The sequence below is a fragment of the Haemorhous mexicanus genome, chromosome 2 (assembly GCF_027477595.1).
Source record: "Haemorhous mexicanus isolate bHaeMex1 chromosome 2, bHaeMex1.pri, whole genome shotgun sequence".
Lineage (NCBI taxonomy): Eukaryota > Metazoa > Chordata > Aves > Passeriformes > Fringillidae > Haemorhous > Haemorhous mexicanus.
The window spans coordinates 10,558,010-10,580,208 of NC_082342.1; the positions used below are offsets into that span (position 1 = coordinate 10,558,010).

Below are 22,199 nucleotides of genomic sequence, written 5' to 3' on the forward strand. Positions count from 1 at the left end.
AAAGGTTAACCTCTTCTATAAAAAAATAAGACTTTATGTGGAAGTCAATATTGGCACAGTCTGGAGAAGAACTCTGTCTCAGCTGTCAGGATGAATGTTTTGTCTGGTCTTCATTGCAATTCTTTTAGTTTTACTCAGTCTTTCTTTCCTTTTACTTTTTTTTTTTTTCCCTAATGCTAAAAAAAGAAATTTAATAAACTAACATTAGCATCAAATTCTCTAAATTGCCAAGTCATACTCTGGCTAGCTTTTCCCCCGTGCTGTGCACCACAGTGATCATTTTTGCTTACACCACGTCCCTTCTTGAGCAATTTATAGCATTTAAAAGCTTAGTTGATCTTGTGGGCTGCTGGGCTCTTGGTGCTTAAGTGGACTCTTGGCTCTGAGGCAGCAGCTCCAGGTCTAGCAGGCAGCAGTGCCCCCTCAGTGTTTGATTGCTCCCCTACTCATCCAAGGACATAACTAGCAGTATGAAAGATTTCTCCCCAGACTGATGCACACAATTAACTGAATTACTTCAACAGGGTGTAGATAGGAGAGATTTAAAGTGGAACCTGTTACTGTGCCAGTGGCTGGATGAGGATCCCGCTGTGCCATCACAGGGGAAGAAAATCCTTCTCTGCCAGTTCTCGGTGAAGAGGTTCTTGCTGTGACAGCAGATCCAGCTCACACGCTTGATATAATGCCCTCAATTACCATATCTTTATAATTATCATCCCTGTCTGATAAGTCTTGTGGAAACTATCAGATCTTGAGTAGAGGATCTGGGAGACTTGTAAGAATATAATGTCTTGAATTGATCTGTCTGTTTAATGTTTCATCACTCTGCCACCGATTGATCATTCTTTGAATAAAATGATAGCATAGCTGTATGCCAACACTTGTGATTCATTTTCACTTAGCTAATCAAAATGTTGTTTCACAAGACCCTTATGATGTTTAGGATGCCTTTTAGGACGTATTACCTTACACCAAGCTGGCTGACTCAGATGGTCTTTTTCTTATAATGTTACTAGACCAAGCCCTGTGATTTATGAGCCATGCTTTCCTCTAGCAAGTTCCTACGAGGGTGCAGAACAGTTTGATTTAAAAGTTCATCAGCTAGAGAGAAATCATAGTAAATATGATTTTTTTTTTTAGAGTTGAAGGAAGTGCAACATTCCCACATATCCTGGATCAATAACTGAAAATTTTCTATTTTTACATGAAACTTAAGGATTATCTGAAGATTTCTGCCAGGTCTGTACAGATCACCCATTCATCTTTAGCTAGGCAAGGCAAGCATCTGTTTTCACTCTATCTCATGCTGAGATCATAATGCTAAGATTCAGAAACTGACCTGTTTTTAGGAGGGCTTCTTTTAGCAATGTGAAAAAATGCAAAGAAAACTTCTTGCTGCTTCTTTAGTCATGAACTGTGTTCATGTTTGTAGCTGAGCTTTGAAAGCATGCACCCATCAGCCAGGGAAGTGACTCCTACTTTTTTTATGAATGCTAGTTGTTCTTTTTACTGATGTAATCCTGATGAGTTAACCAGTGTAATGCAGTTTGCTGTAGCAATGAAGGGGTAACTAAAAATCACCTCTAGGAAGAATTAAACACTGAAGTAGAATGAAGCAGTGAGTCAGGATACACTAAAGGAGTTAAGAGACTGTACATTTTAGACTACAGTTGTAGGCAAGTATTGCATAGGCCTTAGGGACACAGGTGAATTTTATCCAGAAAACAAAGCCTTTTCCCACAGGTTCCTGTCTGGTATAATTATGTTCTAAAGTTCTGCCTTTTTTTTTGGTTTTATTATTTTGTGAGCCTCAGCAGCAGTAGCAGTGGAAAAATTACTCTGTAGCACTGAACACGGTCTGCCTACAGCAAAGGCAAAGTTCATAAAGGACACAGAAAGCACAGAGCCCCTGTTAACCTTCTGAGAAGGAAGGTGTGTTTGTATGCACCAAGAAAGCAATCTTTTTTTGCCTTAGGTCTTTGTAAAGTCTCCTATGATTTCCTTCTAAAGAGAGAAGATACCACTGTAGTCATTTTGTAACTATCATCAGCTTTAAAAAGACTGCACAAGCATCTGGCAGGGCCAGAGTTGTGATTCATCATGTCAGCCACCACCTTGCCCATTATTTTTTAAGAATTGAGTTAAACAGCCTCTCAAACACTGACAGGTTGGATAGAAGCCTAACTCAATGCTTGGTGGCTGGAACTGCCACTGGAGAATGTCCTGCAAAGTGATCAATAATCCATATTAGTTTTTTGGGATTTGGTTTGGGGTTTATTTTTGTGTGTGTTGTTTTTCAGGTTTGTTTGCTTTGGTGGGTTTTTTTTTTTTTGGTTTTTTTGTTGTTGGTTTTTTTTTTTTTTAGATTCACCTGTATTTTCAAGTGTGATTTCAAATATTTAATGCCTCTTTTACAGACCAATATGCCAGACTTCTAACCACTTGCCTTTGCTTTCTACAGCATTGATGGCCCTTTGAGTTAGTGATGCTTGTGCAATTCCAGATGAGAGCTCCCAGTGCTCACGTGGTACCACTTCTTCCTGATTAAGCAGAACAAGTGAGCACCTGATTGACTTTTACCATAAATGCTGACATTCTGCAGCCAAAGGGGAGGGGGAGGAAAAAAACCCTTTTGATAATGTTTAAAGCACACAGGCCATTTTCAGCAAGGATTTCCATTTCAAGAGATTTGTTAGTGTAGTCTTGGATTAGTGTATCCATCGAAAGCTTTACTTAGGAAGATTTTCATCCTTTGAGGCACACACATACCAAAGTTCTTTGTTGTTTTGAATCCATTATTATGTGCTGAATAATGAATATTTTTAAAAGCCTTATGCAGCCACACTGTGATACCTTGACAATTTCAGCCAATCTCACTCTCTTTCTTTTTTCTTTTTGACATTTGATAACATAAAACTTTTTTGCAAAGACTTTTAGCAATTTAGAAGTTTTTCAGCGCCAGGCAACTGAATTGCTGAGATGCTGATGTAAAAAAAAATGAAAGGTATCTTATGTTGATTTTGTTTTAGAACAAGCTGACTAGCTGCAATTGAGGTTAATTGACCTTTATAATGGATACACAGGACAGTGCTAAAGCTGTACACATAAACTGCAAGTTTATTTGATAGCAAATTGTGTTAATTGACATTCATTGTGCATCTTTCTGTTGTTTATTGCTAGTTGCTCATGTGAATAGTTTGTTGATATTATAGATAGGACAAACATTTGTTTCAGATAAATAGGATTTTCAGTTGAATAGGTTTTAATTAAATGATCCCCTGTATTCAATTTTGAAACTATGAAGTACTGCAGAGTATGTACCTAAATCTCTTATCTAGGATCTTATATTGTTGAATCATGTCTCACATAAATTTGTTTATTTTTTGTCAAATAATGCCTAATTTTTTCTGCCAGTTGGGCAAGATTTAGGTCTTTTGCCAGAGGGAACAACAAAATTAACAGTGTTGGAGAGACTGAATTTATGCAAGAATTATAGGTGACTGGTCTGCATGCTCTTGCACAGCTCCTGTTTTGCTGGACACTCAGCCATTGTTTTCCGTTCACCTCACTAAACAGCTGAAGGGCTGACCCATTTAGCTACAGCCTTCATGCTTTTCACAACACACAAAGCTTCTCATACCTTAACTAAGTGTTAAATATATCTACAAATTCAGTCCAAACCAGTCACTTTTCCCAATTTTTTCTCTAACAAAATAAAATTGTAGCTAGCAAAGTCACTGGTCACACAACCCCTTGCACTGATGATGGCTTTCCCTCCATGCTGCAAGCAAAATGAAAAAGCAGCCCCTCCAAAGCCTTTTCTAGGTCACAAAGCATGATTTTCTAAACCAGGTTAAAATAATAAAAGACTGCTATTACATTTTAGCTGAAAAGTAAAGCAGAACTAAGACAGGTAGATGTCCTGTGGGCATGTACATACAATTGAGTGATGCACAGCCATTAATTAACTGTTATGATCTTTTAGCTCCTTCTGATACTTCAGCACTCTCTTGAAATACCCTTGTAGCTCAAAACATCAATAAGGAAGTATTTGCTGTATATTTTTACCAAAGAGACATTTAAAGAGAAATAACTGTTCTTGAGTAAGTTACATTTTATTTTAATATGCTGGGGTAAATAATGATAGTCATTCACCTCTTATGTTGGAGATGAGAGCAAACTTAGGAGGCAAAGTAGTTAGGTAATAATGTAGAGAGAGATTTCTTTAAAAGAGTACAAGTTCCTCGGGTTTGCTGTATTCATTTTTCTCTAAAGTGTTTTTTCCTCACATGAGTGGCTTTCTATTTCCACTTCTTTTACATTTGCACTCTCTAAAGTCTAAGGCTATTGCCAACAGTATTTTGAGAAGTGCCTTCCCTGGAGGATTTTTTTTTTTTTGATAGGCAGCAAGGGACTGCTCTCAAATGTGATGGTGAACATTTTAGAGAGATTTGTGATATAATGTGCATCACAGGCATAAAGACCTTGTTTATTTTCTAAGAAAAGTGGCAAAAGGCTGGGGCCTAATTTTGAGCTCTGGCTGAGCTAAGCAGCTGCAGGAGCAGTCACTGAGACCTGCACTGGGGACCAGGCATCAGAGCAAAGCAGGTCAGTAGTGTCTGGATGAGGTGCTTCAGGAGATGGGAACAGAGGCAGCACAGGCTGTCTGTCCTGGTGGCAGAGGACACACTGCATGCAAACCCACCCCAAGTCACTGAGGAACCCTCAACACTTTTATGTTTGTTTGCACTCAGGGTATCTACAATTCACACAGTTTGGTTCCTTCTGTAGGAAAGCTGAGGCTTGGGAACAATTCAGGTTGAAGCCCTCCCATGCCCTCCCTCAGCCATATGGACATAACTGGTAGCCAAAGGGTGACACCAGCTTGCCACAGTCTGCCAAAATTACCTGATGGCCCTGCACAGTCCTGACCTGTCTCCATGTCCTAATGCTGAGTTGCACAACATGGCTACACCTTTGATGTTCCACCCTAGAGACCAGTGTATGGCACACAACATGAGAGGTCCTCCAGAGAAATATTCTGGATTGGCATGGGGAAAGGACCAGGACATGGAAAGGATCTGAGGACATGTGTGCTTTCTTAGGAAACATGCACTTTGTGGGACACTGGCCAGGCTTAAACTAAGCAGCCAAGGTATGTGAACTGTTAAGGAACACCACTTGCCCTCCAGCCCTCTTGTCCCTCATTTGTCTATGACTTCTTGGCACTGGCAGATTTTCTGTGCTCTTGCTGTCAGCAGACAGTTTTCATGCTGAGCAGAGATTTCTGAGCATGTCAGACCTAATTCTGCCTTGCCACAAAAAAATAAAATCCCTCTCAGACCCTCCAAGCCCATCATGGAGCTCCTCCCACCTGTGTCCTCCTTCTAGAGAATGTGTATTTCCCTGAATATCTAGCTCATGTTCATTGCAATGACTGCTGTTTCAGCATACATTATGCAGTTATGTAGATGCAACAGCTGTATTTCCCTGAATTCATTACTGTTCTCCAGCCCCTTTTGTCTATGTGTCCATGGTGGCATTTTTTGGCCCTTCCTAGCCAGGAGAAAATAGAAGGTTTGGAACCAATTCTATTGGTTTTACAGTGAACAGACCAGCCCTTCTTCCTCTAGGATCAGTTAATCATAGACTCACAGAATTATAGAGTCATTCTATGGCTCTATAGCTAATTCTAATCATAGAATTATAGAGCTTTGAAAGGAACCTTACAGATCATCTATTCCAATCCCCTGCCATGGGCAGAGACACCTTTCAGAGGCCCAGGTCGCTCAGAGCTCCATCCAACCTGGCTTTAAACACTTGCAGGGATGGGGTATCCTCAACTTCTCTGAGCAACCTGTTCCAGTGCCTCACCACCCTCACTGCAAATAATTTTTTTCCTAATCTCTTATCTAAACCTACTTTCTGTCAGTTTGAAGGCATTCCCCCTTGTCCTGTGACTCCAGACCCTCGTAAATAGTGCCTCTCCATCTTTCCTGTGAGCTCCCTTCAGGTACTGAACTTTTGTCTTCACTAGCATAAGTTCTAACACCATTATAGTGCAAGGATTTCATACCACCAAAGCTTCATACCTCCTCAATGTTTCCCACAAGCAGCTCCTCTAAGCACTGACTGTTCCTGGTCCTTGCAGCAGTCCTCTGACTCCTCCAATCCACTCTTTTATAGCACTTGTTCTTATTGGCTACAGGTGTGGCCTGTTAAGATCAGACCTGCTTCTAATCTTTAGTAATTGGTCCAGCTGCAACTCATTGGGGGTAAGATTATCTTCTACACCACCTTCATTTACCCATACTGTGTTCCCCTACACTGAAAGGCCACAATTAGATCACCCCAAAGCCTTCTCTACTCCAGGCTGAAAATTCTCTCAGCCTTTCCTCCCAGCCGAGCTGCTCCATCCCTCTGATCACCTTTGTGCCTCCTCTGGCCTGGCTCCAACAGGATTCCTGTGCTGGGAACCCCAAAACTGCGTTCAGTTTGAGGGTTGTCAACCTGCAGGCAAGGATTCCTGCCTGTGTCAGTCCTCTGGCCAATCCTCAGGAAATCACAGACAAATGAGGAGCTTCAGGCTGGTGGGTTCATCAGATAACACTGGGTGCATATAAACTGAATGCTCCATACCCATATTATAGCCTGTTCCACGTTCTCCTCAGTTGTAGGCAAAAATCTGCTCATTGCCTCCCCAGAAGTGAGGATCAGGGACACAGATGAACATCTCATGCAGGAACTCTTAAACCAAAGGGATGTACTTGTGCCATCCTATGTCACCTATTCCTGGACCAGCACAAAGAGTGTCATTGCACAAAGCAGTACCACAACATACACAGCCAGCAGACAGAGCATGATACAAATATTCTATTCAAAAGCTAACGTAGCCCAAAACCTCATCTGTGAGCTGTGGAAAAGGCAGAGTGTTTGCCATGCTGTTACTAGACATGTTGAGACTGCTTCTCTAAGACTGACAAAAGGCTCAGGCATCTGTGACACTGTGACTCAGTTGCATGACTGCCATCAAAGCTGTCTTAGGACAGACACCAAGCTGCCACTGTGACCTAAGGCACTGGGGCAGCCTGTGGCACATCTTCCCTTTCGTGTTGTCCACAGATCTGTGTGTGTTTGCGTGGGCAGAAAGAACTGTACTGGCCTTGACTTGATGGAAAAAGTGATTTCCAGGCAAGGGGCAGGTTGTACTCATCCTGTGAACACTGTGACATCTACAAACTGGCCTGTCTGTTTCACAGCACCCATTTAGTCTTTCAATATTGCTTTGCTACCTGTGCCCCAGCCTTCTTTACAAATGGGTCTACCAGTATGATGCAGCTCCATGGCAATGCCAGAAATTATTTCAATTGCCACGACGTGGGAGAAAGTGCTGTGGTACAAAGGGGCCCTTTCTATCACAGCTGATGAGCTGTGGGCTTCTGCACATCACAGACCTGACACTCAGGGGTAGAGCTGGTGAGCTGTGGGATGGAAAACTGAGTGGTAAGGTGGGTGGAAAATTGGCTGGGCCAATTGGCAGGGTTGTGTGAGTGCTGTGAAGTCCAGCTGGCAGCCTGTAGTTAGTTGAGTCCCTCAGGGATGAATCCTGTCCAGAATTTCCACAAAGCTGCCCAAATTCTTCTTTGCACTTCCTGTGCTCATGGGCACCTCTAAATGAAAGCAGCCCTTCCTTGATGGTAGCCCCTACGCTGCTGCATTCATGCACTCTGACTTTCAGAGGTGTTGTTACAGATTCTGGAGAGCAGGATGCTGCCTCCAGGGATCTGCAGGCTAGTCCACATGGATCATGCACGGCCTGGCACTCAGCTCCTCTTTTTGATGGTAGAGCTGCCCTGCTTTAATGTGGTGCCTGCTGTGCTTGGCAGTCACATGGGGCTGAACCTGGGCAGCACTGTTAAACACTGCTAAATTTGACCAGAGATGGTTTTGCTTTGAGAAGGAGGAGGCCTGCCACCACCTGAATTTTTGTGGGGGTCACCCAAGCCTTTCTGAGTTGTGGCTTTCTGCTGTGGGCAGCAGCAGCACATCTGTCAGTAGTCAGCTCTGGGGGAGTCTGCTGCACCTGCACCACAGCCCTGTGCAGCCAGGAAATCCCCACTGCCTAAAGGCTACAAGGGCTGCCCCTCATCAGCTTTGCCTCTGCTATTACTGACTGGTTTTGCATCTCTTTGTAACTGCAGGGAGCAGGCTCCAAATAAGAGACTTGCAAATGTCTTAGTCCTCCTTAAATGTAGAGGAAGGTTAATAAAAATGAAAAGGGACATGACACTCTTGAGCAAGTGGCAGAAAGGAAGAAAACCTCTGCTGCTTTCCTCTCTTCCCTATCTCAGGGACATTTTAAGAATTACTCGAAAGTCACTTAGATCTCCACCAGACTTTTTCCAAGAACTCCCAGAATAACCTTTTATTCAGGTTACCCAGCACTTAAACCAGTAGGAGAAATGCTTCTGCTATTCCAAACATTTTAATCCATGATCGGTGTGATTAATGAGACCACTAAGAGAGGAAAGTAAGTTGGGTCTGCTGCTTGTAGGAAACACAATTTTTTCTTTGTGATACAAAATTTCCTCATTTTTTTTCTCAGAACAGTGTGAGAGAGCGGAAGTGTCTCAGTTTGAGATCTAATCTGCTCTGCCTTCTCAGGAAGCTGCAAAAGTCTCAAACAAGCTTTCAGTTGATATATTTTTTTCTAAAAAAGAGGCCCTTTGGACAAAACCTTACTGATTAGAGCTCAGAGCAGTTACAACTCATGCCCTTCGTTCCCAACTACTTTTCCTTACACCTGTATCCCATTGCCATCAGCCCAATAGGCAGAGTTTAAGTCCTGTAAAATACAGCATCTGTTGGGTAGTTTGCTCTGTTGAAAGCTTTGCCTGTCTCACTGCAACTGTTTAGGGAGGCCTGTTTTCATTTGCAAACCTGTGCAAATTACCATTTGTCCAAGTATTTGTATCAGGGCACACCTCTGGTCTCTGTGGCTGTTAGTCCTTGACCCAGCTAACTTAAATGCTTCTTGACAGTCACAATCATATTTAAGCTCACCTCAACATACTTTTACAGGTTCAGCAGTTTTGCAGATGTCTTCAAAACCTGAAGACTAAGTGCAATCTGCCAGAAAAGCCAAAAGATAAGCCCCTCTGAGAGAAATTCAAGCTGAATTTAGTCCTTCTCTAGAATGAGGAGATGATAGAAGCCAATTCAAACCCATTATTTCAGAAGTTAAGTCATATTAAGTAATGTCAGTACTGCATGTCATGATGCACTACTGGCTGGAAAAGCATTAAGAAACAAATATAGCTGCTTGATGCAAGCTCTCACATTCTTCATCCCACCAAGGGCTCTGCATCCCCACCATGCCTGGCAGTATGGGGTCATTGCTGCTAAATGATGACATTTGTTGCTGGTATGAAAATTAAGTTAAAACCAGAAACAAATCAGAGTAGCTCCCTTTCTGGTGTTTTGGTTTGTTTTTTTTTTTTCCTAAACAGAGTTTATTTACTCCAAATCTTTGAAATCTTGTTAATGCAATTTTCTAAAATGGCAATTTTATACTACAGCCTTCAAAGCAGACTTGTTTGTTAGGAGTCTGACAGCAGCAGTCTTTTGAGAAGTCATGAAAAGTACAGAAAACACTTGCATTGGGGAAAAGAAAAAGAAAGGGAGAAAAAGCTTTCCATTTGTTTATAGCTTCTTCAGAAATACTCTTTTAGGGGTGGAACTTTTTGTGTTTCATCTCTTCTGAAGGTGATTTTCTTTCAAGCTGTCAGCAATATGTGGATGCTCTTTAAAATAAATGCAAAATCCCTTAAATTATGAAAATTTTGTGACTAATGACTGAGCAAAAAGTGTTCCTATTGACTTGATACACAGATTCTTATGCATGCTAAAAATGCTCAGTGGAATTACTATTTACTGTGTTAGTCTTAGAAGAGAGCAGTCTTTGAAATGTAATGACCACATTAAAAATCAAGTATTTTTAAAGGGCTTAAACACGTGATTCTGTTTATTATTGAAGGAAGTACTCTAAAAGAAGACAGGCAGTTTAAATGTGTATTCCAGTGTGAAATATACTGGGAAAAGACAATAAAATCTCATATGAAAGACAGTCAGGTACAATAACCATGTTAGCTTCTGAGTTCTGTATATAAACACATACTCTATTGACAAACTTCACACCACACACAAAAGGCAACACCTTCACAAAACATTATCATAAAAGCATAGCACTGATCCTGATGGCTTTTTTTCTCTGTAAAATTCTCTGTATAATGCTTGGGACAAATGAGAATAGGTGTGAAAAGAGCCATAAAAAAATTGCCACTGCCACTGGGATGGCTCTGTTCTTCCACAACATAAGGACCACAGAGAACTGAATTCAGATTCACCCTACAGTTCTCTCATGCCTCCAGGAAAAAGTACAGGAAATGACTGCCTACTTTACAGCTCACTTTGGAGAAAAATGGTGTGAAACAGCTTTAATATTAGTGAGAATTGGCTTGGTACTTTTCAAAGTAGGATATGACTGTATCTGCCTTTTTATTATGCTGATATATCAATGAAAAACATTCTGTACACAAATCAGCAAAACACAGCTGAAAACAGAGATAGTGTGATTAATCCATATATTTTTAAAATAAATATGTACAATATTTACATTTTGGACAGTTCCAGAAATTAACATCTCCAGATTATGAACCACTACCTAAAAAAAATATCTACTATTATAGAAAATGCATTTGCTGTACAAATATTTATAAATACTTTTGTATAAACTTTTTCAGGGCAATACCTGTGGATTCATTGAAAAGAAAAACATTAGAAATTCTTATAATCAACTAACATTTAGCTATCAAGTGTCCACATATGAAACAGTTTATAGCATCATGAATCAGAAAAAAGTAGATTTTCAGTGTTGAGAACATTTTGTATTCTGCTTCTGTGCCACCATACTGACAAATGTGATTGTCTTTTCTGAAAATCTGCAGAAAAGCAGCAGGACCGAATCAGTTAGACTCACTGATTGTTATTGACTGCACCATGTCAGACAGGGCTTCTGAGTCTGCTTCTTCTTTACCATTATCTGAATTTTCTGATGAGATGTAACAGCCAGAATCTCTTGGACAGTCATTTAACTGTGATTTGTCAAAACTCTGGTGAGGGCTTAAGTTCTGCATCTCTGGACCATCCTCACTTTTCTCCTGTTCTTCAACTAGAAAGAACAGAAAAAGAAAGAAAAAATTGTCAATACAAGTACCTTGTGAAAGAGCTGAGATAGCAGCATGACTATCTTGAAGAACTTTGGAAACAGAGCTGGTAACCTACACATGACTACATCAATATATTTTGTCCATCAGAAACAGAAACCTCAGCAGCAGAGAATTAAAAGCACAATTACACGAGTGTAACAACATCTGAGTGTACAGTGAGGTAGGTCTTTTTCCTTCTGGATGTGTCTCAGAGATGAATGCTGGGGGCTTTGGCCTGATCCTTTGTGCTGGGGTCCTTCAGGTTGTGCAGAGTGCAGCAGTCACTGTGTGTGGTCACTGTGCCCACAGCAGAGATGGAGCCTGTCCCCTCCCAAGCTGGTGTATCACAGAGTGGGATACTGAATAAACCACTGAGCCTTGTTTAAAACACACTGCTCTATAGATCTGTGTCTTTGGAGTGCAGCCCCCACCACCTGATGTGCTCTCTGCAGCAGAGAGATTGCACTGCCCTCCAGAAGTGCTTGGCACAAAGACGTGGTAACCAGCTTTTCTAAAGCAGGAGTGGGTGGCTGATGGAAACTTCCACCAAGCTTAGCTTGATATCCAGAAGGTTACTTTCCAAAACACAGAAACCTCAGAGGAAGCTAAGATGCCTGATTTCTGCTGTATGGTTTTTGAACACTGTTCCAAAACTAAGTAGTAGCAAATTATCTTGCAAATAATTTTCCCTTGTTTAGCTGCTGTATGACTAATCTGTTCAAATTCAAAAATCTGGAACTCAGTGACAGTATCAACAGACCTCTCAAAAAAAGTTCAACAAGAGAGGACATACAAGTATATGACGACTCTTATATGTACTGGTTTTAAATTTCCTCTTCCTGTTCTCTAGCTGTGAAGTACATGTTTACTCACAGTAAATTTCTTAAGAAAATAAGCTATAAAATATAAATCTTTCCATTTCCTACATTTTTTCTTGTGCTGTTACCAACCACCTGTAGCTGTAGTTTTACTTCCAACTGTATTTGGCTTTCTGTACAAAGTATAGGGAACACATCTCAGAGGAAACAAATGGTTTCACTCCAGATTTTTAGCCCTTCAGAAAAATGGTACCTTTTTGCTTTTGCAAAGAAAGTTCCCTTCTCCCACTTGTTTTGTTACTTTTTGGTTAAACAGTCAGTTCTGGATCTTTAGTCATAAACTGTCTCAATTCAAGTTGAGGCAGAATGTAAGTCTGAAGATATAAAAGATTTAATGTTGTGTCAAAATCTATATCTATTTTAGTTCCTAGAATTTCAAAATTTCCACAAAGAACATTCATACTGACTTTTATTTCAATTGAATTGTTGTAAATTATGAGATTTGGTAAAATGGGAAAGATTTTAAATTTGATTTTTCTTTTTTCTATCTTGTATTGAATAACAGAGAATAAATTAGAAATGAAAGACTGAAATTTTTCACTCCTTTACAGTGAAATGGAACAGTGGGAGAGTTTCTTTGGAGACTTTTTCATTGTGTGAGATTTCAAGAACCTTCACAAAGCATTTTGATTTACTGAGAAGCATTTTGAGGTCTTGATCGAAGTCTTGTAGATTTGTTTGGCCTGATTAAATCTGCTTAATATCTTCTAACTTCCAATTGCTTAATTAATTGAAAAACTTAGCTGATTTTTTTAAAGACTCCAAAGTCTCAACTTAGTTATTTTTTCAATAAAGTCTGAGGGTATGGGCTTAACCAGATTTATTTCAAAGAATAATGAAAAAAATTTCCTTTAAATATTTTCCAAGGAATAAAAGTTCCACCTTGTTCTCTAATAAAGTCATTAATTGCACTTGCGTGCAATAGCACATGTTGCAGCAGATTTAATTGATATCTCTAACTGTTTGATCTCCTTCTCACTTTACAGAACACAGTTTGTCATGTCAAATGTTATCTCTCTCTTTGCAGGGAAAATATTTGATCATGTAGGGTCCAATTGATTTCTGATTGAAGTCAGGAAGGAATCACAAAGGCATCACACCGGTGAAGGTATTCCCACTGCTGTTGGCAGTGACAGAAGTAATTCAGCACAAAAAGCAGCAAAGCCTTGTCCTGAGTGTGTCCCCAGCTCCCTGCAACACCATCCCACCTTGGGGCAAGCCCTGGGGCAAAGGGAGCCAAGGTTTGTGCAGCACCAGGAGCCCTCCTGCCCAGCTGCCTCCCCCTAATCCCCTCAGCCGCCTGACGCTGCTCGCTGCCCTTTCATCTGCTGCTCCAGATCATCTGCTGCCCTGGCAAGCACTGACCTAAAAAGTGTTAATCCTGTTTACATTTTCAAGGTCAGAGAGGACCCTCCATCTACTTTGTTTGTTCTACAATGGGAAGATGGAGTAGCCAGTGGATTAAAAGGAAAATGTGATGTTAGTCACTGTATTAGTGCCTTGTAACTGGTTGTCTATATAATCTAAGCAGTTCCTATGTGAACAACAGATCCTATTTTTTTTATCAATGTCTCTCTACTGTGTTTCAGGGAAAAATGCACAGACAAGCCTGGAACTGTGATTTTTTTTTTTTTTTTTTAATCTGAATTTAGGTCACTTAGGAAAACGAGACCTCTCTATTTAGAAGATATATATATGTGTAAAACTTCCTGTAAAACCAGTTGAATTTTCTTACATGGAAAATTGAAAACCAAAAATATTCAGGTGTTTGAGAGATTAAAAATGTTATATTTTCTATTTTTCATTCTAAGCAGAAAAAGTTGGAAGCACACCCCTCCCCCTCCATTTTTATGAAGAAAAGACTCTAAGCAAAGTTTGGTGCCATTTTTTCTCTTTAAAGCAGTCTTAAATATTACGCAGTAACTACTAAGCCATTTGAACAGGATCTTGAGTATTATAAAAATACATATCGTGCAATTTTAGAAGTTGCTTCATGACAAGACCAAAGGAACTTTTGCTCTTTTTCTTTTTTCTTTTATTTTTTTTAAGCTTTTGGCTCTTCTATTCCATTCTGCTTAAGTCCTTTCTCTAACATGTACATGCTCAAGTTCTGCATTAGGAAAGGTAAGTTTGCTGCCTTAATCTTTTGGGCATCAGAAGAAAGCCACGCTGCACAGAAAACAGGAATTGATAAAATTAAACTGCCGTTAGATGTTGCGGAATCATCAGAAATAACTATCTTATCAACAAATGGAAGTCCTATCATTTTTCTACAGTAAAGCAGTTTCACATAAGATAAATGGCTCTCAGTCACTGTTGTCTATGATATGGCCAGAAGTGCCCAAGATATGCATCATTTTGACACATATATTCCAGTACTCTTTTAGACAGTAGGATTATATTCAGACTTCTGAAAAAAATGTGAGGCCTTTAGCCTTGGTAAGAGATGTGTGATGCATTCCTTATCTTCCTCACTACTTAGACCTTTAAAATGAGTTTTTGTTATTCAATGACTTTGATGTGCATGACATGTGCAAGGATAGATTTCTTTTTTCCTTCACCAGCGCTTTTCCCCTTTCTAATGAGGTTAAAGTCCTGATTAGGGAAGCACTTTAAGCTTGGGTTTAAGGGAATTCAGCTCAAGAATGCATAGAGGTCACTCTGACTCCTCTGCAGTTATGTCAGTTTAAACCAGATGAGTGGCAGGAGGCTTGGATTTTGTCTTGGACAAAAAGAAGGTCACCCAAGAGCAAATCAGACTTCATGAGTGTGCTCTATGAGGGTTTGCCTTTGTGAGTTTTATCAGCTGGGCTAGGAGCACTGGGCTCCTAAGGACTTTAGGCTGAGTCACTCACATGCCCTCCTGGTGCCATACTGAGCAGCATCTTTCAATAAATAAAGTTTCAAAATCACAGAATCACAGGATACTTGGAACAGACCTCTGGAGATCATCTGGTCCAGCCTTCTGCCAAGGCAGAGTCACCTGGAGCAGGTGACATGGGAGTGTGTCCAAGTGGGTTTGGAGTGTTTCCAGAAAGGGAGACTCTGTGCCCTCGGGCAGCTGCTCCAGTGCTCTGCCTCCCTCAGCACAAAGTTCTTAATGTTGAGATTAAAATTCTTGCGTTTTAATTTATGCCCATTGTTCCTTGCCCTGTCACTGGGCCCCACTAAACAAAGTCAGTTTTGGAGGATGAAGCCAGATGTCCAAAGTATGTGCACAGGCCGTGTATCACCTGTACCAGTTAGACCATCTAAGTGTGAAAATGAAATGAGATCTCACAATACATCAAATCCAGAAAGTACCATTTGGGAGCAGTAAAGGAAAGTAATTCTTGGAAAAGATGCAGAGAAACCTGAAGAGGTTTGTGCAGTACTTTGGGCATTCAAAAGACTAAATATTTTGTGGATATTTACAGATACGGAACTTAAAATATTGCATTCACTGAAATCAGTGGCACAGCTTTTGTGGGAGGAAAAAGTTATTGAACAGATGTGAGAACTTGTGGTGAAAACAGAAATGAGAAGCTTCTCTTTTTATCTAAAATCTAGAAGCAAACAGATGTGCTTGAAAAGAAAAAAAAAAGTGAAAAATACTAATACTCATGCAAGGATGAGCTTCCTTGGGAAATCTGGAAATATTATGTTCAGGCCAATGTTCTGTACCACAGTACAGAAAGGGAGATTGTCTTTGAGCACTATTTGACCTTGACAAGATACTGTATGATCCCATGCATTGAAAGGCACTGCCCAGTGTAAAATGGAACTCTTGGTCCCTGATTCTCACGTAAGGGATGTGACTTAGAATTGAAAGTCGTGTCCTTATCTATCTCCTATCTTGCTGTCCAAGAACAATAAATAAAGACTAAACCTTATTTTGTATTAGTAGTGGAATTTAAAGGATGATCTGCACTTAAATATGAAAAGTAAGTTAAGGAAATGGATTTGAGAAGATAAGTGTAAACTATTAACCCCAAAATTGCACATATTCACCTTTTGGGGTTTTTCCATAAAATGAACTGTATGCACATATCCAGTGAAGTCTAATTTTTCTTCAGACCAGAGTAGCTTTGGACTAGTGTAACCCAGTGAATTTCAGGGATGACCCTCTTGATTTAAATCATCTATGTGAGAAGAGAATCAAGCCTATTCTGCACACACAGAAACCTGTGTCCTGGGAAGCGGTCAAGAAAAGAAGTTCCAAACTTCTTTTATTACTTTATTCATTAACCATCCAGCAACTGCTTCGCTTTAAAAATAGCATCCTACAAAAGCACAGACATCCATCTCCTGTCTAGAAGCCATCTGGGAGAAGAATGGAAAGCTATTAAGAAATACTTTATGAAAAAGCCCTTTTTTTTTTTCCTCACATCCATGAATTCATGGAAACCAAGACTTTTGCCCCAAATACATAGGTTTGACCAACTTATAGAAAATCTAAAAAAGTGTCTGAGAAGGGGGGGAGGTCATGAGGAGCTTACAAATCCTTGCAGTTCTAGGATAGCCTTGCTACATGAAGAACTTGAAGATGATGAATTTCGGCCTTGACTCCCAGGAAAGGGAGGAAGAAGATAGTGCAGTAATAACAAGAAAAAAAATCTGCTTTAAAAACGCTGTGTGGTAGCAATTGCTAAATAAAACTTTTTTTTTTTTTAATTCATAGTAGAAGATAGGTAAAATTTATTCTTTCAAATTCACTCAGGTCTAAATCAAATGTAAGTTTAAAAATGTTACTGCCAAAAATCCTGTATTTTGCATGGCTTTAAGTAGCATATAATATGGAAACTACTGCTGCAGGTCTTTTGGTTAGAAAACTCAATAAATGTTTATTCTGCAAGATGAATTATGTACCACGAGTATGTGTCTTGAAGAAATTACTTGGTATAACATACAATAAATGTCAAGAAAAAGCCAAGGAATGACAAAGAAATTAAAAGCCTTGTAAAAACTTCTGGACATCTCACAAGATCAGATTTCACATTAAAGAAATATGAAATCCTGTTTTACTGCATTTATAGGAGGGTCTAGTAAAATGAGACTATGTTCCAGCACACTTGGTTGTTCTGAGTAATGGCAGTGTCACAAAAACTCAGAAACCCTTGTATTTCAGCTCTGGGCCATACCTGCCTCTCCATCCATTAATCAAACACGTGCTTCATGGAAGCATGAATGGAATGCAGAGACATGGAAGTCTTCCAAGCTCTGTGAGAAAGATGGGCCTAGAACAGTAAATACAGTCTATGGCCTTAGCTTACTTTTTCATAAAGCTTACTTTTAAAAAGTGAAATTTTTACGTGGAAAGTGCTGAAATTCTATCTAGAATTCTCTTGGCCAATAAACAGATTACGTTGTAGCTGTGGGTAATTATGCAGTTCACTTCTAAGCAATGCACAAAATCAATTTTAATTAAAAAATCATTTATGCTGGACTGATCCATGCCCATTTAGGAAAAAAAAATATTGACCAAGGAAAGTTCAGTCCAGATGCAGAATTCACTTTCAGAGTAGCACCCACCTCTTTCAACCCAATTTTCCAATCTGACTGACAGAAGGACAAAGAGGTCAAATGATTCGTACAACGTCAGACTCATGCGGAGCTTATCCCCAAGATCATCTTGACGCCCTGTCTTTTGTTATAACAACTTAACAGATAGCTACTATCCATTTTGGTCTTTAGTATCCTCCTTTCTGGAACAGGTTGTTCAGTTCTGTCCCCACCAGTCATGTGACAAATGCTCTGATCCCTTTGCAACCAGACACGGCAAGGATTCAAGAACCAAACTAGGACAGTATTTACTCATGGCTTACCTTAAAATATACATGAATCTTACCAAATTTAACTAGACTTAAATGAATGCTTGTAGCTGGTATGACACAAAAAGATGTTGTGGTTCTGGTCCCTGTGAGCATTCATAAATGATGGGAAAATTATTTGATGGAATTTGAATACTGGAAAGATTTGCTGTACCTATCTAAGGTGCACGTGAAACAAATATTCATTTCATCTCTTGAAATAAGACTACAGTGCCTGTGGTATTGTTCACAAGGGTCCCAGGATGAGGGAAGAGACGAGAAAGTTGACTCCATGTATCAGAAGGCTTGATTTATTATTTTATGATAGATAATATATTAAAACTATACTAAAAGAATAGAAGAAAGGATTTTATCAGAAAGCTAAGCTAAGAATAGAAAAGGAATGAATAACAAAGGCTTGTCTCTGACCGAGACAGTCTGCACAGGTGATCTGTGATTGGCCCTTAACTAGAAACAACCAGATGAGACCAATCACAGATCCCCCTGATGCATTCTACAGCAGCAGATAAGAATTGTTTACAGTTTGTTCCTGAGGCCTCTCAGCTTCTCAGGAGGGAAAAATCCTGAGGAAAGGATTTTTCATAAAACATGTCGGTGACACAGTGCCGTCACTGATTCTGAAGCATGGACCCCTTTACAAGATTTAATGTTAATATTCCCAGAGCTGTAACAAGAATTTGAACTATTAAACCATGCAGATAACATCAGGGACACTTTTTTGCCTGGAGAAGTGACTAAATCCTATGCTGCCAACGTAGGAAGAACCCAATTTGGATAATAAGGGTGAATATATTAATTTTCAGAATATGGGACATATAAGGACTTGTTAGGTTTGGTTCTTGCACAGGTGCATGTAGAACATTAGGGGTTAAGACGCATTTGGTATCGAAAGCTGCTTGCTCTGCTTTTTGTTACCCAGCAAATACAAGCAGCAAACCATACTCTCACCACTACAGAACAGTTCAGCACTCGTGTGGTCTGTTAGAAACCATTATGTTTCAGTTTGGCTTTCACGCCTATGCAAAACTGCAAAATTACAATCTAGCATTTTTCTTTACTATTTTTCTGGTGTTAAATGTGGGAAAACATTCGCAGTAATAGGAGCAGAAAGCGCAGCAGGGCTGGTTCCCACAACAAACACACTATACTCAGTATGTACATTTTCAGGTGCCTTCCTGGCAGATCCCTGCAATAAAACTTGTGCAAAATGTAACCCATTTCTTTTCTGGATTCACTCTTTCAATCATTGCTTCTACATAGACAGCCCTTCAAGAGTTCTTTTCAAACCTGTCATCTCGCAAAGCTATAGACCAGAAAGAACTTCTGAACCTGGAGGGCAAAGAAAACCTTTCTAATGGCACTCCAACATATTTGCAAGAGCCTTTCACTGGAAGTTGAATAAGAACAGGAACAACTTAATGTACAAATGGGGTTCCAAAAAAAGCCCAAACATTCAGAAAAAAAATGGAAAGCTGCTGACATACTGAAGAGATAATAAGTGGATGCCTGAAAAAAATTGCTATTAAGCTATCCCAGGAAGACATTGTTTATCCTTCTCTCTCTTTTTTCTGTTCTTCTCAATTGAAAGTGCACATTTGATGACATGATGGCTCAGCATATGGGGAGTATGCACAAATATTAACGAAGATGAAAACCCCTCCTGTTTTGGCTGAATATCTAATTAAGTAGGTGCTTAGCTGTAGTTCCTAAAAAATTGACATAAATTATTTACAATTCAAAGTCAGACTGGAAATATTATTAAAATATCATAAGAAAAGTTTTTTCCTGTTCTGTATCCTAGCTTTTCCACTCCCCACAAAAAAAGAAATGAAGAAAACAAAATGGTGACCAATACACGTGCATATACACACCCCATATGTTCAAATCTTGGAAGCTCACCAGAAACAGAAGTTAAATTAATTTTGAGAGAAGAATGAAAACCAGCTATTTTTTTTTATTTTTTACAATACTTTCCTACCAAAAGAGCTAATTTGGATAAGGATTTAAGTGTGGGATGAAGTGAGAGAAGAAAAAAATTGGAGTTATCTGCAGAATGTTGTTTAAAAAAATTAAAGAAAATTCATTTTTGGAGCTGTTTGACCTAAGCTCTCTTTTGCTTAAGATACTAGTGCATATACTCTTGACAAATCCTAAACACTTACTGTCACAGTCCTGGAGATTTTCAATTGCTGATAACAATCTTGCCCTGTCTTCTGGGTTAGAAATATTTAATTCAATAAGGTGGCTTTCATGTAGATCCTTTAAGTCCTCTAGAGTTTCATAGCCATTCAGCAGGAGGGTCGAGGCATATTCCTGTGAAAGGAAACAAGCAAATCCTCTCTTGGAAACAAGCATTATGTTCAGTAGAGTAACAGGCACAATTTCACTTTTTGGCCAGGTTGAAAGGGGCTCTGTTCTCCAGTCCAGTTGACTTACCTTTGGCAGAGGTGGAGAGCAAGAGGGAACAGAGGCAGAGATGCCTGGGAGTCCTCCTGGCCATGCCAGCATCTGTGCCTGAGCTCCCTAGCACAGCCCACCAGCAAACAGGACCAGGGCAGGGCTCTGTCAGAAATTGTTTAATTTGCTGAATGTCTGGACTTTTGTGGGTCACTCCATGAGTGTCCCCCAGCTGAGCCCAAGAGGGCCTGTGAGGTGAGGAGTGCTCTGCCTTTTCAGAGGAGGAACCCCTCAATACAAGCAAGGGGAGAAGCAGAGGGAGCCCTGGGCCCTGCTGTGTCAGGCAAGGTCCTCCTTGAGCTATGTGTTGACTCAGTACAAACCTCTGTGCATGCTCCAGGGAAAGGAGTGTTTGCATCAGCAGCAAAGCAATTACCCTTATTAAAAATGTTACTTGTAAATCATGACCTCATTACACTTTGACACTCAGTCAAGATCTAGGGCTGCAGAGAGGGAGAGAGGTGCAACATGAGCCTGGTGCAAAAATACTATTGCTCCCTAAAGATCACAAGAAATGAGAAACACAAATTCTCAGTTTTGGCTCTGGAGTCAGACTGCAGCCCTGCCCCTGAAACGTCCACAGCCACACATCTCCTGTCCTTAAACACACAACTGCAGTCAGGCTGACCTGACAAGTCACCAGTGCCCCTCTCTGAGTGGAGGAGTCTCCTAGCCCAGCCACATGATGAGGTAAAAGGCAGTTCTATAAGCCACTCATGAGGCCTTTCATGGTCTTAAAAACTGAGAACCAGACACAGTTAAGGGATAAGGGGGTTTTACCTCAATATTTAATAAGGATCCTTATTGGTGCACCCTTCACCAGGGTGGAATGTGCCACAATGCACACACAACATTGATTTGTATGCAATTTATATACCTTAAAAATGTGTAGACCTCAGCATATCTAACAAGGTATGCCCCAATGGGAGGCGTGGGTGAATAGTGTTATATTCCCCCATCCATGGAATTCCCCCCTGGATGGACCAAACCTCTAGTTTACAGGATATTTTCTAGAGAGGACCTTGGTTTCCCAAGACAGTGTAGGGTTTTCTGGCCTCCTCTGATGAGGTCTTTAGGATGTTTGGTCTCCTGGCCTAACAAAATACTAGGGCTATGCAGTTATCAGACTTAAGGAATTACATGTGTGCATGCTAAGAATACTGAGATTACATACAAGTTATATAAAAGGTAGATAAAAGAAAAGGCAAAAAATCATCTTGGCATCACTCACATCAGATAAAAGACAGACAGGAGGTTGCTTTGCTTTGCTTTGCTGATATCAAAACTGCTGAAACCTGCCTTTCTCCTCCTGCCTGTCAATGACATTCAAACCCGAGCACACAGAAAGGGAACAGAGCTGGGAAATGCTTTGGCTGACCTGCAGGTGGACACATTCCAGGAGCTCTTGCAATGTTTTAGGCTTGGTCCTTTTGCTTCCTCTGTGTGGGTTTATCTTTCTGGGTGCGGCTTCTTCTTCCAAGATAATATCCACATAAATGAACTTGAAATTTCCTACTTTGTTGTTCAGCATGCCTGTCCATATGCCCATGGGAGTTTTGCAGATGATATCTATGATGTCTCCTTTCTAGAACAACAAAAAAAGCACACCACTGCTTACACCTCTGGTTTGTTATATGTAGCTTTTCCTCTGCAGACCAAAACCAGCGCTAGTCAGTGTGAAGTAACTTTTTTTAATTACCTTGATTTAGTGCCTTTGCTTTTATAAAATCCCAGAAAAATATTTACAGAAAGTGGAGCTAGCCCTTATCTCCAAACCTTTGTGAAGG

The 22,199-nt window shown here is 40.1% G+C and overlaps 1 protein-coding gene across 2 annotated transcripts in view; it reads right to left on the bottom strand.

Moving 5' to 3' along the window:
* Nucleotides 1-9,994: 9,994 nt before the first annotated feature.
* The window catches only part of SAMSN1 (SAM domain, SH3 domain and nuclear localization signals 1), a 63,372-nt gene continuing 51,167 nt past the window's right edge, over nt 9,995-22,199 (bottom strand). For both annotated transcript variants that reach the window (XM_059872851.1, XM_059872845.1), the window contains 3 exons: nt 21,791-21,997; nt 20,118-20,268; nt 9,995-11,230 (listed from right to left, as the gene is read on the bottom strand). In XM_059872851.1, coding sequence (XP_059728834.1) covers nt 11,025-11,230; nt 20,118-20,268; nt 21,791-21,997 — 564 coding nt within the window. In that variant the 3' untranslated portion in view covers nt 9,995-11,024. The remainder of the gene's footprint in view (nt 11,231-20,117; nt 20,269-21,790; nt 21,998-22,199) is intronic.